Genomic DNA, 17,175 nt, shown 5'->3' on the forward strand with positions numbered 1-17,175 from the left:
AATAGTTTCTGTCTAAAAGAGACTTTCCAAGCTCTGGTTAAGTCTGGATTTAAAAGACGGGGTCAAAACTCCCGCCTCAGCAGGCGTCTGGGTCACCTCGGGCGCTCCGCTTTCGCCCAGTGGGTTTGCTTCACTGAACCAAGCGTTCTTCTCCTCTCTTCCCGCCTTTGCCGCCTCCAGTAGGAAAGGTGAAGCAGGTGCAAGCCTCAAATGAGGCGACTTGGGCCCGACTGCTCTTGGAAGGGGCGCTGCCGCCTCCCGCCTTCTTTTCCCTCGGCGGCGGCGGCGGTTGCCTCACGCTGAAAGGGGAGGGCAGGGCAGGGCAAAGTTTCGACCGAGCGAAGAGCGGCTGCCGGCTGTCCCGGATACATGGCGGGGCGGAGCCGAAGCCACCGCCTCCCGTGCCATATAAGCCAAGTTTCGTTCCTGTTTTGGGCTCCTTGGGCTGTCCTTGCCGCCGGTTTCGGGTTGCCAGGAGGCTGGCCCGCTCCGCCGGAGCCATGGAGCCGTGGGGGGAGAGGCTGTCTTTCCAGGCCTTCCTCCGCCAGCTCCCACCGGGGGCGGCGTATGGCTACCGCGGGGAGAGCCCCGAGGGGCTGCGCCAGAGGGAGTTCGCCAGGCTAGGAGGTAACCCGGCCGTGGGGTGAAGGAAGGTGGCAGCTGGCTGGTTGGTGGGAGAGGAAGAAAGAGAGAAGGAAACAAAGAGAGTGAGTGAGTGAGAGAGAGAGAAAACAAAGCACAGGAACGACTCTGGCCCCTGAATGGGGCTTCTCTTCGGGTGCTCCAGGGCTGCCTGGGCAAAGCAGCGGCCCTTTTTCTTGCCTGCACGAGAAGCCGGTGAACTCCGCCTGAAGTTAAACGGGCATTTGAAAACGGCTGCTTAGAAGGGCCGCTTTTAGCACTGCCGCTTGAGAAGGAAAAGCAGATGACTGGATAGGGATGGCTGGTGACGAAACATTCAATAGCCACCTCTTTTTCTTCCAGCGTAGGCTGGAAAAGAAGAGAGAAGGGGGACTCCCCCGTCCAGAAATGCCAGACCCTCTTCGTCCCTCCTTTGAACTTTCTCATCGCTAGAGGTGGGCAGAAAAGCAACTGCTTACATTTCTTCTCTCCTCCTCATCTTCCTTGGCTATTACAACAGTGGGAACAAGGCACATAATCTGGTTTCATTTTTCTGGGCAGTGCATCATGAATCTTATATCATTTTTTGACGAGGTAACCTCCCTGGTAGTGGGAAGATGTACTATATCTTGACTTCAGCAAAGCTTTTGACAAAGTGTCCCCCCATATTCTGATTAGCAAGCTAACTAGGTGTGAGTGGAACAGAACATTGAGCAGGTGGATACACAGTTGGTTACAGAAACGTACTGGGAGAATGCTTATCAATAGCCTCTTCTCAGAGTGGGTACCACAAAGCTCAGTCCTGGGCCTGGTGTTGTTTAACATTTTTATTAATGACTTGGATGAGGGCATGCAGGGAATGCTTATCAGATAGTCAGATGACACAAAGTTTGGTGGAGTAGCTAATACCCTGGAAGACAAAAAAAAAATCTTGATAAGGTCAAGCACTGAGCTGAACACAGCAGAGTGACATTTAATGAAGATAAGTGCAAAATTCTACAACTTGGAGGAGAAAAAAAATCTAAACGCACAGTTACAAGACAGAAACTACTTGGTTCAGTAATACTATGAGTGAGAAGGATCTTGGAATTGTTGTAGATCACAAGAAGGGCCAATGCTAATTTAAGTTGCATTAACTGAAGTATAGTCTCCAAATCCTGTGAAATATTAATCCCCTTCTATTTGTCTCTGGTTAAACCTAATCTTGAGTACTGTGTCCAGTTCTGAACATTGCACTTTAAGAAGGAAGGCAACAAACTGGAAGAAGGGCAAGAAGGAAGACCAAAGGGCTGGAAACCAAGTCCTATGAAGGAAAACTGAAAGAACTGGGCATGTTTAACTTTGGGAAAAGAAGACTGAGGGGAGATATGATAGCACTTTTCAAATTCTTGAAAGATAATCATACAGAGGAAGGGCAGGTTCGATGCCCAATCATTCCAGAGTTCAGGACATGTAAAAATGGGTTCAAGTCACAGAAAGCCAGATTTCAGTTGAATATCGGGAAATACCTCCTAACTGTTAGAACAGTTTGACAATGGAAACAATTGCCTGAAGAAGTGGCGATCACTCCAGTACTGGAGCATTAAAGAGAAAATTAGACAACCATCTTTCAAATATATTTTGCTTTAGATTTCTGCTTTGAGCAAGGGGTGGGACTTCATGGCCTTATTGATCCCTTCAGACTCCATTATTCTAGGATACTATGGTTCTATAAGGAGCATTAGAAAGGATGTACTGAATCAATTCATTATCTATCTAGCCCTGACAATGGCTTTCTGGGATTTCTTTCCTAGCTCCCTTGGTTTTTGGTACCCCCTGGTGATCTGCCATTGAAGTACTAATCAGAGCCTACTCATGGTAGCTCCCCAAATCAGATGACACTGGGAATGTTCAAAGTAGCATGATGGTTATTCATTGAAGAAGCATCCATATCTTTTTCTTGGATCTGAAAACTCATTGCCTGGCATAATGTTTGGGATTGTAGCCAACTGGCCCAATTTTCTATAATAACTATGAGATAGGGAGAGTGACAGGAAGCAACAGTTAGAACTGGATATAGAACAACTGATTGGTTCAAAATTGGGAAAGGAGTACGACAAGACTGTATATTGTCTCCCTGCTTATTTAACTTATATGCAGAATGCATCATTCGAAAGGCTGGACTGGATGAATCCGAAACTGGAATTAAGATTGCAGGAAGAAATATCAACAACCTCAGATATGCAGATGATACCACTCTGATGGCAGAAAATGAGGAGGATTTAAAAAACCTCTTAATGATAGTGAAAGAGGAGAGCACAAAAATGGTCTGAAGCTCAACATAAAAAAAAAAAAACTAAGATCATGGCCACTGGTCCCATCACCTCCTGGCAAATAGAAGGGGAAGATATGGAGGCAGTGACATGATCACTGCAGATGGTGACAGCAGCCATGAAATTAAAAGACGCCTGCTTCTTGGGAGGAAAGCGATGAGAAACCTCAACAGCATCTTAAAAAGCAGAGACATCATCTTGCTGACAAAGGTCCGCATAGTCAAAGCTATGGTTTTTCCAGTAGTGATGTATGGAAGTGAGAGCTGGACCATAAAGAAAGCTGACCGCTGAAGAATGGATGCTTTTGAATTGTGGTGCTGGAGGAGGCTCTTGAGAGTCCCCTGGACTGCAAGGAGAACAAACCTATCCATTTTGAAGGAAATCAACCCTGAGTGCTCACTGGAAGGACAGATCCTGAAGCTGAGGCTCCAATACTTTGGCCATCTCATGAGAAGAGAAGACTCCCTGGAAAAGACCCTGATGTTGGGAAAGTGTGAAGGCAAGAGGAGAAGGGGATGACAGAGAATGAGATGGTTGGACAGTGTCATCAAAGCTACCAACATGAATTTGACCCAACTTCGGGAGGCAGTGGAAGAGAGGAGGGCCTGACCCCCATGGGGTCACGAAGAGTCAGACATGACTTAATGACCAAATAAGAACAACAATAAAAGGGAAAGTGAGCAGCTCGAAGTGACAATTAGCTTCCTAAGGAGTAACTTACTTTGGAACAGGTAGCCTTTCTGCTTCTCCCATCACACCCTTTGTTAATTCAATCTGAATGGAGAACCCTGTGTCCTTGCTGCATCATTCCAAAAGCAGGATGAATAAGCAGAGCAAGTATTACAAGAGGAAACAATGACAACCATTATTTGTCCAGTCTTGCTGCCCAGACTAAGATGCCTCCTCTCACTTACCCTTCCCTACAGCATATGAGGGAGGATTGTGTTCTTGGGGCAAAATTCCCACCATTCTATTGACCAAAAGGAGACATTGGATAGCCAGTGGGTAACTGTTCCTTACGCGCTGATGCATAATCCCAGAAAAGGGTAAATCTGAAAGTAGATGAAGCTCAAGTTTCATTCTGCCTTGCTGTGAGGTCCAGGAGAGGAAGAGCATAAAAAAGGAAGTAAAAAGGAGCTGCCAGCTGTTCCTTGCATCTTTCTACCTCTAGAGATGAAGGGGTGAAAGCAAGAAGTTAGTGGCATCTCCTTGCTGGAGCAACCATTGACTCCATGTGATTATTCATCCTTTCTTTCTTTGGGTAGCGATGGAGCAGGTGATCACTGTCTTTGACTGCTCACCTGTCATCTCCCTTCGGTGTCCTCTACCTGCTTGGGAATTCCTTCTCTTTGTGCAATGCTGCAGGATGAAGTGGTCTTTGTTGTCCAGAGAGATCAAAAGGAGGGACCATCATCTTTGGCTATTCCCTCAGCTGGTATCATGGATGATGTGGAAGTTTTGGCTGGTAGGATCAAACCCATCCCCATTTCACTGAAAGAAAGATGGAGAGGGCAGATGAATTAGTGAAAGGCTAAGCCATTTAATGCTCCTTCAATGAGAAGCCCTCCTTCTCTTTGTGTTGCATTGCCCAGAGAGAGAAAGGGAAGGCAAACAAGCAAGCAAAGGCATCTGAATACAGTATGCCTCTAGATCAGTGTGGGGGGAGCATTTCACCTAGGTGCTCAATCTGGGCTATTGAACAAGCTGATCAGGTCAAGGGAGCCTCCCCTGGCCACAGTGTTGTGTGCCTTTGCTAATGCTGCCAGTACTTCCATTCCCACCCCACCCCTTGAAGTCCTTTTTCTTTGGGGATCATAGCAATATTTTTCCAGCCCCTGCTCCACCCCTCCCTCAAGTTGGAACATGACCTGAGCTGCTCCTGTGTATTCTGGGTTGTTTCCTGCCTTAGGCTATTAACTCTTGTCAGTGGCAAAAGAAGGAAAGGGGTTCTTTGATCTGGCACTTAGAAATTAAGATTCCACTTGTCATGAATTAATCTCTGTTAAAAATGTTAAACAGGCAGTGGGGGGGGGGGAGGGAATTGCATTTATGATGTCAGCTGCTTTGGTTCTTTGCTGTTAGAGCTGGTTTTTATATTGAAAGACTTCCTCTGGGTTACATAACCTTCATTACTAGTTTGGCTTATATCTGGGTAAAAATACATGCAGAACTATTCTGCCTGAAAAAAAAAACCAAGATTGTTCTATGGTTTGCCTTGTCTTGGATTGCTTTCTGTGTTGGTAAACTGTGGGTAGAAACAGATATTAAAGGAAGGCATGATTAGAAGAGGGAGACCCTTAACTGCCCAAAATATCAGCCAAGAGCTTTTCTCCACTTATGCAATTTGCAAAGTAGCTTGCTTTGTTTTGTGATTGTTATTCAGACTTAAGCGTGGAATTTTTAAAAGTCTAGTTTCTCAAACATGAAATTGTTGCCTGAGGTGCATTTGTTACACATCGAAAAACTCATGGGTTTGTGTTGGGTTTAGCATGCTTTAAATCGCTTTAAAAATATCCGTTTACATGACATATAGCCAAATGTGCTCTCTTTTTTTGGCCAGGAAGTGGGGGGTGTTGTTCAGAAAGTGTTGGGCAGCCTGTTTGTTTTAACATGATTGTGGATGAGATTTATTTTGAATAATTTTGGTATATTTGCTTGCCTGTATTGAAGTAAATTGTGTCTATGGGGTTTTTCAAGTAATGCATGCCAGGATCAGAAGTTTCAAGTTAGAGGAAAATCTTGCAGCCCAATAGTTATGTATATTTTGCATCTGAGGCTTTGTGGGATAGTGCTATATCAGATATAGATATAGATATAGATATAGATATAGATATAGATATAGATATAGATATAGGTTTATTGTCCCAAGAGGACTCACACACTGACCCTCAAACTATGTAACTATAATGTAATTCAAAAACTGTTGGGCAGAATATGTGAAAAATTCTGGCTTAAAAACTCCAGCTACACAGTGGAGAAAAGTCCAGACAGGGACCTACAGAGCAGATTAGTATAATAACATGTCTCCCTCAAATATACATCTCCTTATTGTATAGTTAGTTTTAATCTGATTTACCTCAATTTACCTTAACTGTCGTAACAATATATTCAGTCAGAAACTCTAGTGTTGAGAAAGAATAAAAAAAAAATCTCTTTATGTACAAAGTCTTCATACTGGAATAACAAACAAAAACATACTCACTTGTTACACATTATAATATCTTAACTGGTTAGCTTCATTATTTGCTTCACTGACTGGTTACATATTACAGTATTTATTTATTTTATTTATTTAAAATGTTTTTATCTCACCTTTCTACTTAAAAAGAACCCAAAATGGCAACATAAATACAGAACACTGACACAGACTAGCAGATTCTAACTTTGATGCAGAACTCTGGCTGAGGTTAAAAAAAAAGGCAGGACAAACGATCTGGAAACAGTTGACTACTCTGAGCAGGAAACAGTTGACTACTCTGAGTGATTGACATTCAACCAGAGTCCCTCCCATCCAGCCCCCCAAAAGGCATCATATGCAGGTTGCTATTCCAACAAAAACCCCAATCAATCTCCCAATTTATTTCAATAGTGCAACCGTGCCCTGCATTACTTTTCTCTAACACCACTGTGTTTGTACCACAGGGAATATTAAGGCAAAGATCAATAAATATGCAAACATTTTTAAATGCTATTCTAAGAAGTGGAAAACACAAAAATGAAAAATACAAGTAGCACCAAAAATCCAGTAAAACAGTAATGTATAGCAGTCTATCTAAAAATCACACACAGGTAAGTAGTTACTGAGGGGAGGCTGGCCTGAAGAAAAAAGGTACTGTATTTGCTTGCTTCTGGAAGGACAGCAAAAATGGAGCCAGTCTGGCCTCCTGTGGGAGGGAGTTCCAAAGTCTGGAAGCAGCAACAGAGAGGGGCCTCTCCTGTGTCCCCATCAGATGCACCTGTGAAGGTTGTGGAATTGAAACAAAGGACTAATGATCTTAACACCTGAGCCAGCTCATAATGGGAGATGTGGTCTTTGAGATAGCTTGTGCCCAGACCGTTTAGGACTTTGTAAGTTAAAACCGGCACTTTAAATTGTGCCCAGTAATTGGTTAGCAGCCAGTGCAGCTACTGTAACAGGGGTTTTATGTGATCCCTGTAACCAGCTCCAGTCAGCAATCTGGCTGCTCCATTTTGGACCCGTTGAAGATTCCTGACACTTTCCATTGGTAAAGTTACAGTAATCGATCTGGGAAGTAACTAGGGCGTGAATCACAGTGGCCAGATTAGATCTGTCAAGAAATGGACTTAGTTGGTGCACTAGCTTTAATTATGCAAATGCACTCCTGGCCACTGCTGAGACCTGGGCATCCAGGCTCAGGGATGAATCCAGGAGCACCTCCAAGCTGTGCACCTGTTGTTTCAATGGGAGTGTAATCCCATTCAGTACAGGCTGCATCCCTATTCCTTGTTCTGCCTTTCAGATGACCATGGGCACCTCTGTCTTGTTTGGATTAAATTTCAGTTTATTTATCCAGTCCATTACTGATACCAAACACTGATCTTGAGCCAAAGCAGCTTTCTCAGATTTAGGTGGCAAGGAGAGGTAGAGTTGGGTGTTATCCATTTACTGGTGACACTGGACCCCCACACTCTGGATAATCTCTCCCAGCAGTTTCATGTAGATGTTAAATAACATAGGAGACAAAAAATAAATCACAGGTCCGTGGCTAGGGTTTCAAATAGAAATCCCTCAGCACCACCTTCTGAGTTCTCTCTTCCAAGAAGGACTGGAGCCACCAGAAAATAGTGTCCCCAAGTCCCATTCCAGAGAGACAGGTCAGGAGGATGCTGTGGTCAATAGTATTGAAAGCCACTAAGAAGTCCAGCAAAAGCAACAGGGACACAGATCCCCTATGCAGTTCTCATATACGTTATTTACCAAGGTGACCAAAGTCATCTCTATCTCATAACCAGACTGAAATGGGTCTAGATAATCTGCCTCGTCCAGGAACCTCTGGGGCTGAGAGGCCACAATCCACTATAGTACCTTCCCCAAGAATGAGATATTAGATACTGGTCCTTTAAGCATGATGGGATCCTACCTTGTTGCAAGGAAGTGTTCGCCACTCCTACCCAATCAACCAGTCCCCAGCTGGTGGCTTTTATGAGCCAGGAAGGGCAAGGATTGAGCTGGCACATGGTAGCCCTCACCTCCCCAAGGATCCTGTCCACATAATCAGGCTGCAGAAACTGAAACTCATCTATTAAATGAAATCATCCATTAACACAGGGTAAGGAGGGATTACAGTTTCATTCAGAGGACCTGAAACAGCTATAGCATCTAAGTCAGAGTGGATCTGAGCAATTTTGCCTGGAAAATGTTGTGCAAATTCTTCACCACAAACTACAGTGTGGTCTACATATCTTCCGGGGCTAGTATGTAGCAGGCCCTTGACCATTTTTGAAAGCACTGATGGGTGAACAGCAAAAATGTAAAAACTTTAAACCTATTGCACTACAACCTATGCAGACCATGATCTTCAATCCACAAAGGCTCTAATAAATAAGTACATATTGACTTGGTGCTGAAATCATGCCAATTTTGGCATCAATTGAGCCTCCAAGGGGAAGGCATTCCATGGTTGGAGTGCTATGGCAGAAAAAGCCCTACCCCATGTTTCCACCTAATGAACTGCTATTGAGGGTGGGACCTGGAGGAGGGTCTCCACCAGCAGATCTTAGTGATTGGGCAGGTCTATAGAGTGTGAGAGAGGCAGTCCTTCAGATATCCAGGTCCCATATCTTTTAGGGCTTTCTAAATCATAAATCAAAACCTTGAAATCATATTGGAAGCATATTGGCAGCCAGTGTAAATCCTATAGAACTGATTTCATATGGGTTCCAATGGATGTTACTGTTAGCAGTTTAGCTGCTGCATCCTGCATCTGTCGCAGCTTCTGTGCTAGCTTCAAACATAGCCCCATGTAAAGTGCATTGCAGTAGTCTAACTGAGAAGTTACTAGAGCATGGATTACTTTGGTCAGGTAATCCCTGTCCAGGAATGGTCATAGTTGGCAGACCAGTTGAAGCTGACCACAGGCATTCTGAGTCACTGAGCTCACATGCACCTCAATTACAAAGATGTATTTATGAATAACTCTAAACCACTGGTTCTTAACCTTGGGTTACTCAGGAGTTTTGGACTGCAACTCCCAGAAGCCTTCACCACCAACTGTGCTGGCTGGGGTTTATGGGAGTTGCAGTTCAAAAACATCCGAGTAACAAAGGTTAAGAACCACTGCTCTAAACAATGCAACTGCTTCTTCAGGAGAAGTGCAACTTGATTCATAATAGGTCTCCAACCCATCTCCCAAACCTTGAACCACCAACCCAACTGGAATCACAAACCCACAAAGCCTCCATCTTGTTGGGATCAGGCTTCAGTTGATTGGCCCTCATCCAGCCCATTACATTGGTCCAGCAAATGCAGAACTTCAACCAACTCCAACTGAGTGTCATCACCATATTGATGGCACCCAGCCCCAAAACTCATAATGAGCTCTCCCATCAACTTCATGTAGATATTAAACCGCACAGAAGATAGAATGGAACCCTGCAGTACCCTGTTGCTTAATCGCCATTAGGGCTGAGCTGAACTCTCCCAATATCACTCTTTGGAACCAGTTCTGAAGATAGGAGTTTAAGCACTGCAGTGCAGTGCCTCCACCCCCTGTCCAAGAGAATACCATGATGAACGGTATCATGAGCCACCAAGAGGTCCAGGAAAATTAATAGAGCCGTACTCCTTCTGTCTTTAGTCTGGAGCAAAACATCAGTCAGGCCATTTCAGTCCTGAATCCTGACCTGAAACCAGACTGAAATGTGTCCAGATAATCACTTTCCTCCCAAAATGTCTGAAGCTGTCCAGCCACCATACATTCAAACACCATGACCAAAAATAAGAAATTTACAATGGGGTAATAGTTGTCAGTTACCTCTGGGTCTAGGTAAATGGGGTGCTCTTCAGGAGAGCATGTATCACTGCCTCTTTCAAGGCAGAAGGCCCCATCTCCTGCTGTGACAAAGCATTTACCACCTGGACGCACACGTTTAGGCATGGATGACTGGCCAGGTTGATTTGGAGATGAATGTAGATCTTGCCACCATTGCTACCTGAGAGCCCTAAGACAGTACAGTATCAAGGAGGACTCACGGATGATGAACTTGATGTTTCAAGGGGACCACAACCCCTCCCAGAGCAAGCTCAGTCACAGTCTCTGAAGTAGACTTTAAGCAGTAGCACCTCTGTCTCATGAGAGTTTAATTTAAGTTTCTTTAACCTCATGTACTCCATTAATGACTGAAGACAGATATGTTGGGTAGCTGCTGCTCCATTTCTGTTGTGATTAGTAATCATGGTTACCCTGTGTTCTTATTTGAGAAATATAGAAAAAGGTTTAATGTGTACCTTAAAAATGAAATCATAGTTACCAATAGTCTATTCCATGTATCATATTGAAAAGAAGCAAACTTTATTGCCCATTGTAGTGTAATAATAGATTTCATTTTCAAAACCCAGGGAAATTCAGTAATCAAAGGACTAATGGAATAGAACTGAGATTAGGAAATCTTATTTGGGCTCATGTTCCACAAAACCCAGGAAACTGGCGGCTGTTGCTGCATTCACATACATAACTCCTGTAGTGATGGGTACGTTTTGACCAATAGGAGGCCTGTTTTGGATTCACCATTCTTTAATCAGATGGTAGAAGGTGGTGGTGGTGCAGTTTCTGATTCTTCTGGATGATATTGCTTATCTGAACCCATATTAGGGTTCTGTGCAGAATATATTATCTTGCTGTCCACCTCACAGTCCTCTTAGCACCCACAACAGAGCATGTAGCAGCAGCACAAGGCTCAGCATGAACTTTCAGCTGGACACGAGACTGAGACTTTTTGTTGTTTTGGTGGATGGGTTGGGATGGGCAGTGAAGAGCTGTATTAGTTCCCCTAGACTCTTGCCAGCTTTCACTATCATTGATCATATCACATTCTTCTGAACTGCCTGAATACATTAAAGGGGGGAGGCAGTGTACTGGGGAAACCAATATACCACTGAGGCAAGATGTGAGAAAGAATGTGTTCTGTTGTGAATGTTCTAGTAATTCAGACTGTTGTGCATTGTGAATTTAAGGAGAGTCTTGTTGGAACAGAAAAATGGTTTATTACTTCAGTGTCCTGTTTCTCATACTGACTGTTCAGATGCTGAAGGGAAGCCCACAAGCAGGATGTGAAGGCAGCTACCCTCTCCTTTTGTTGTTCAGCACCTGGTATTTAGATACATGCTTTTTCTCACCTTGACACCCCCTAGCCTGTGGGGGCTCAACGTTGTGCAGCCAGAATAGTTTCATACATGTGCTTGTGCTAAATGGCTGTGACTCTAAGCCTACTGGAAGTAGCAAATATAGCAATAGTATCAGTAACATACAGATATTAAAAAATTTTTAAATGTTATTTCTTTATTTATTGTACTTCTATACCACCTTTCTCTTGGTAATGGGGCTCAAGGCAGCTTACAGATAATTAAAACAGACACTAATTAAAACAACATATAAGAATCATTAGAATTATTAAACATGCAAATATTAAAATCATCATATAAAAACAAATTAAGACATATGAAGGCATTTAAACCCTATTAAAAAGATATATTGGCAGCAAGCTTAGAGCAACTATGCAATGCTCTACACACTAAAACCTGTTGGAACAGACATGTTTTCAAATGCTGCTGAAAAGATTGGGGAGAGGAGGCCAACCTGGCCTCACTGGGCAGGGCATTCCATAACTTGGAGGGCAGCTGAAAACTGTTATTAGTTTTCAAATAATTGGTTATAGTTATTATTCTAAAGTACAAAAAGTAGTTAGTTTTATTGTTGCACTACTTTTAAAGTAATGTTTTACTTTCCTGTTTGACAAAAGTAACAAAATAGCTACATTTTATTTTCAATTCTTTAAATGTCTGAATGTGCTGCAGAAGGAGCTGGCTTTCTGTACGGAACCTATTATCTTGCAGTCCATCTCACTGTCCTCCCAGCATCCACAACAGAGCATGAAGCAGCAGCTCAAGGCTCAGCATGAACTAGAAAGATGTGATTTTTTTTCTCCATCACTTAGTAAGGCCACCCCTGGACTATATAATTAAGCAAAATATTGCAATCACATGGCAAATGGAGTAAAAGTGTTGTATGCAAACATATCATTTACTTTGTCTTTTGGATGATGTAAGCTGCCTTGAGTCCTTTTGAGAAGAAAGGTGGGATTATAAATAAATAAATAAATAAATAAATAAATAAATAAATAAATAAATAAATAAATAAATAAATAAATAAATAAATAAATACCAACCAACCAACCAACCAACCAACCAACCAACCAACCAACCAACCAACCAACCAACCAACCAACCAACCATAACAGGGTTTTCAAGATACATCAGACATTCAAAGAGTGACTTATCATTGCCAGCCTCTCATGAGTTTTCATGGCTGAGCAGGAATTTGAACCCAGATCTAGGGTGCAATCAGACAACAAAGACTCATATCTGATCACACACAGGAAAGGGTTGTTCTGCTGGAAGCAATTGCCTCCAAAGCAGCCCTTTTGTCCATACAAGAACCAATCCCGACTGCCCCCCAAAAAGAGTTGCCCTGCCACTGGACCAAAAAGGTCTAGCTTGAGCACCAATTAGGGTTGGTCTGGGTCAAGATCACACGTGTCATGTGATTGCCGCCTAGAGTAGTCCACCACGACTAGATAGGCGGGATATAAATTAAATAAATAAATAATAATAATAATACTGTACCACACACAGTATAAAATGCAAGCTATTTCTCCTTTTGATTTCACCCCTAGTCTGATGCTCTTTCCACTACACCCCACTGGCTTACCCTTATTTCAGTCCATGGAATGAAATTATCCTTTTAAGTCACAGTCTTAATGCAATGTAATAATACCATGGGTACTGGAAAAAGGAATTAGTTACAAAGAGCTAGTTACTCATTAAGTTACAACCATAATGACATGTAAAAGAAGAGGATTCTACCTTTGTTTTAGGGGAAAGGTATTTATTACAAAGAGCAGAATCTCAAAGGCTGAACGAGTCCCTCCTACCCAACCTGTTCCCTCATGGCATGGAGGCCAATGGCGGCGCCTCAGTGGGGGTTTGAAATCAGAGTTTTCCTTCTCCTAGATGGGCTGCCTTCCAGGGCTGAATGAGTCCCACCTACCCGGCCTGTTTCCTCATGGCATGGAGGACAATGGCAGCGCCTCAGTGGAGGTTTGAAGTTGTTTTCCTTTCCTAAGCACAAGCTGCTGACAAAGTGCTGGATGAAGCTGCCTTTCATCTTCCATTCCTGATGATGGTGTCATGCCTCCAATTTCTTATCTTCTTCAGAGTCGTCGTAACTTGTGGTCACTGGTGATCCTTCCCCGCCGCCTATTTCAGCCCCCAAACTGTTAGAATATTTCACCTGATGATGGTGTCATGATTCCAATTTCATATCTTCTTCAGAGTTGTTGTAACTTGTGGTCACTGGTGATCCTTCCCCGCTGCCTATTTCAGTCCCCAAACTGTGAGAATACTTCACCTGATGTTTTGTAGGAGGAAAGCTCTTCTGCTTTTTGCACTTTGGTTTTCAGAAGTTACCACTTCATTGCAGAGGTTTTTGGTAGTTCTGCAATGAAATCAGGCTGTTAAAGCAGCCCTTTAGGATCCAAAAAACAAAGGTATATTTCAGGATGCCCAATAGGATGTTTCGGGAAACCTACAAGCAGATTTTAAAAAGGAGTACCTGGAAGAAAACTTTCCTCACCCATCTCTATGTCGGAAGCATCCTGCTCAGTCCAGTGAAATAGATTTGACTTCCTCACCCCAGTTGTTTTGTTGGATGAAAGGTCTTCTGTCTTTTCCACTTTTTGGTTTTCAGGAGTTGTTGCCAAGCTGCTTTCCTCTGTTGAGGACATGATGACTCTACCTAAAGTCTCTGCTGGAGACTTTATAAAGTTGATGAAAAGTGACATCACAAAGTGTGGTCAAGGTATTGTTACCTGGTGTGGGGGTGCCATTCCCAAGGTTGCTAAGCCACATGGGTGTTGTAGAGTACCTGCGCAAACATCAGCCCCGTTCATGGGAGGCAATAGGGCTGCAGCTTTAATGAGAAACTGGGGAACAAACTTTTTCAAGGGACCCATCGGCGTAACTGGTCATCTGATCTTCCATATGTTGCCTAGTGCTGGTAATATTGCATAAGGCTCTATGGCACAGATAAGAAACCTGATGCCTCTTTCATGTTTGAGGCTACAGTTAGAACAGGCCTGAGGCAGTTTGGGGGAACTATGGGAGTCTTTATGCAAACCTCTGCAGAGCACTGTGTTGAGAACTAGACCAGCTGGAATTCTGGAAGCTTTAGTCAAAAAATCTAAACGGAGTTTAGTACATCTGCTCCTCAATAAGCTGACATGGTCTGCAGCAATAGACATTAATAGTTAGGTAACCCCATGGTGGGAACTTTTTAAGCTCCATCTGAACCTGTAAAGCATCATGAGATAGTAGCTTGCCTAAGGCTAAACAGCCTAACTCTTCCACAAGACATAGTGGGATTCCTGGCTCCCCAGGGAATTGTCTCTAATTTATTTGGTTCATGCTATTAAAGGGCAGTGTTCTCTTAACAGAGAATTTGTAGCTGAATTACTGTATAACAAAAAATTCTGATAGCTTTCCTGCTATCTTCCTGGTTGGCAGTTGCCATGTGCTTTTTACCTCCATTTCGAACATGAGACTAGTATTTGTCAGGTTTCAGGGATCTCAGGAGTTAACCTCAAGGCAAAATCCGGAGCCGAGTCCCGAAGGCAGTTGGTGTCATTCTGTCAACTCCCGAGACGTTGCTGAAACCAGTTGTATTGGCTCTTACTTTTCCATTGGACTATTTCAGTGATGTGGAGAGAGGGGATTTGCTGCTTGGGTAACAGCCTATCCTCCATATTATTTTACCCAGGCTTCGTGCCCTGGGGAGGACACTCCAGCTTCATGTATAGCGTCAAAACACTAGACGCTGTTCCAAGTCCTCCATACAGAGCACGTTACCATAGTCTCTCGAGACTGAAGGATGCTTATGAGAAACTCAAGACAATTGGCTTGCCCAGATATCTCCACCATATCTCCCTCTGCCTTTGACAAAGGTATGGTAATTTCTGCCCCACAACATTTTTGACAGTGGATTCTGGGCAAATAATACAAAAGTAGTAAAGCAGTTTGAATGTTTTATAGACATAATATAACATTTATTAGAATCAATCAATCAATCAATCAATCTACCTATCTATCTATGCATTGCAAATACACACCACACCTGATTAAAACCAACCTCCTGTCTAATCTCTTGCTCTCAGCTGGAAATTTATTAAATTTACAATATTTCCCCCTCTCTCCAAAGAGCCACGCTTAGTCAAATTCAGCTCACTGAAAGAGAAAATGAGTTCTTTCCTGTCTCTAAAGACTTCTGATGTTCCTTAGGGTCTGAGGTAATGCTGCCAAAATGCCTACAGCAGATTTTTTTGTTAGGAGTCAAATGGAACTGACCACAATGGATCATATCAGGAAGACTGTCTACATTCAAGTATTATTTGAATCTGAAAGTGGAGGTCAATATTTTTCCCAGTGGGCAAGAGGTTGTAAACAGAGTTGTTCAGAGGTACAATTCATTAGAAAATGTATTCAAACCAAGACAGAGAAATATGGAATAAGATCTATTAAATGAAGACACAGTATAAAAGAAATCAGGGGAAAATCAACAAATTTAAGATGAAAGACTAAGTGAAAAAGGAAAAAAATGTATACTGTAGTATGTAAGAATTTGGATTGAAATATCAGATGAAGTTATAACATGCAAAATTAGCTGTGGTTACCAATTTATAAAACACAGTGTTAGTCCCTCATCATCCACCAGCCCTCTGGTTAAAACCTAGTATGTTCCCAGTTGTTTAGCAGTATTTGGCTAAAATCCTGTTGCTTAGCTTAGTAAGTCTCAACTAGAATAGCCCCACTGGGCATTACTCTAGTTGCAGACTATTGTGCTAAGCAATAGGATAATGAACTGAAGACTAGGAATGAAAGAAGCATAGCTGATTATTCCAAGGGACAGTTCTCTGAAGACTCAAGGAGATGTGGAGGAAAATTAATGCAGGAAAATTCAGACAGGAACATCGGAAGATGAATAAAAAATAAAATGGTGAAGTTTAAGCCTCAGTCATGCATTGAAGGAATAAAAAATAAAAGAAGAAAGTAAAGACATTTTAGAAAATCATTGTTCACTTGGAGCAGTCTACAACCTAAAATTCTAGCCAGGAAAGCCTTGATTTTTGTAAAAAAAAAAAAAAATAAATAAAAAAAAACCAAGGGAACCATCTGAGTAGGGAGATGTAAAATGTTTCAAAAGATGTAATGTGACCCATTGCAAAAACTGAAACTTCTTTTGGAATTGTGGCAAAAAGATAAACTAAGACCCCAAGGCCCCAGAATAGTCAAAATCTGCAAAAAATAAAATAAAATAAACAAACACAAATTACTTGAGAAAAGTGTTTGTGTTTGTGTGTGTACACACATGCACATGTTTCTGCCTAGGAGCCTTTTGTTGTTGTATCTCTGACACCCCCACTTTCCATGGGGGTGCTTGGCCTCTTTGTCCTTTTTGCTAAAATTCAGATCTGTATTGTTAAATGGCAAATCAGGAGAGAAAGTGCAATGCACCATCTTTCTTTATTTCCAGAAAGTAAAGCAGCCCTTTATCTTGATGCAAATGATGTGACCACAGCATCTTATTAGAGTATACTGTATTCTGGGCAGGGAGCCACTGAAAGTGTCCAAATGTATACCTTGTTGATACTGTTCCATTGTCTTTCAGTTCAGCCAAAACCTTGTTGCCACAGCAATCATGTATCTAACCATTTGCTCATTCCAAAGTGAAAAAGTTCAGCCTCGAAGAAATCCTCTGTTATCTTTTTCAATTGATACTAGTTGGTTTTTGAGAGGCAATCTTTATGGAGCCTAATGAGCAGAGAGACTACCAGTCCCATGATCTCTTGTGGCATCCATAGAGGTTAGCCACTCCCAGCTATTTCCTTCTTCTTCAGAGGCAAATGTTCACTTCCAAGGCTTACTGGGGTACAAGTATGAGTGCTTAAAAAC

The 17,175-nt window shown here is 42.5% G+C and overlaps 1 protein-coding gene across 2 annotated transcripts in view; it reads left to right on the forward strand.

Moving 5' to 3' along the window:
- Positions 1-278: 278 nt before the first annotated feature.
- Positions 279-17,175, forward strand: part of MOCOS (molybdenum cofactor sulfurase) — a 120,818-nt gene continuing 103,921 nt past the window's right edge. Inside the window, exon 1 of one of the 2 annotated variants that reach the window (XM_073003944.2) lies at positions 279-627. In XM_073003944.2, coding sequence (XP_072860045.2) covers positions 501-627 — 127 coding nt within the window. In that variant the 5' untranslated portion in view covers positions 279-500. The remainder of the gene's footprint in view (positions 628-17,175) is intronic. The other variant, XM_073003945.2, reaches the window with a different exon arrangement.

The sequence above is a fragment of the Pogona vitticeps genome, chromosome 6 (assembly GCF_051106095.1).
Source record: "Pogona vitticeps strain Pit_001003342236 chromosome 6, PviZW2.1, whole genome shotgun sequence".
NCBI classification, from domain to species: domain Eukaryota; kingdom Metazoa; phylum Chordata; class Lepidosauria; order Squamata; family Agamidae; genus Pogona; species Pogona vitticeps.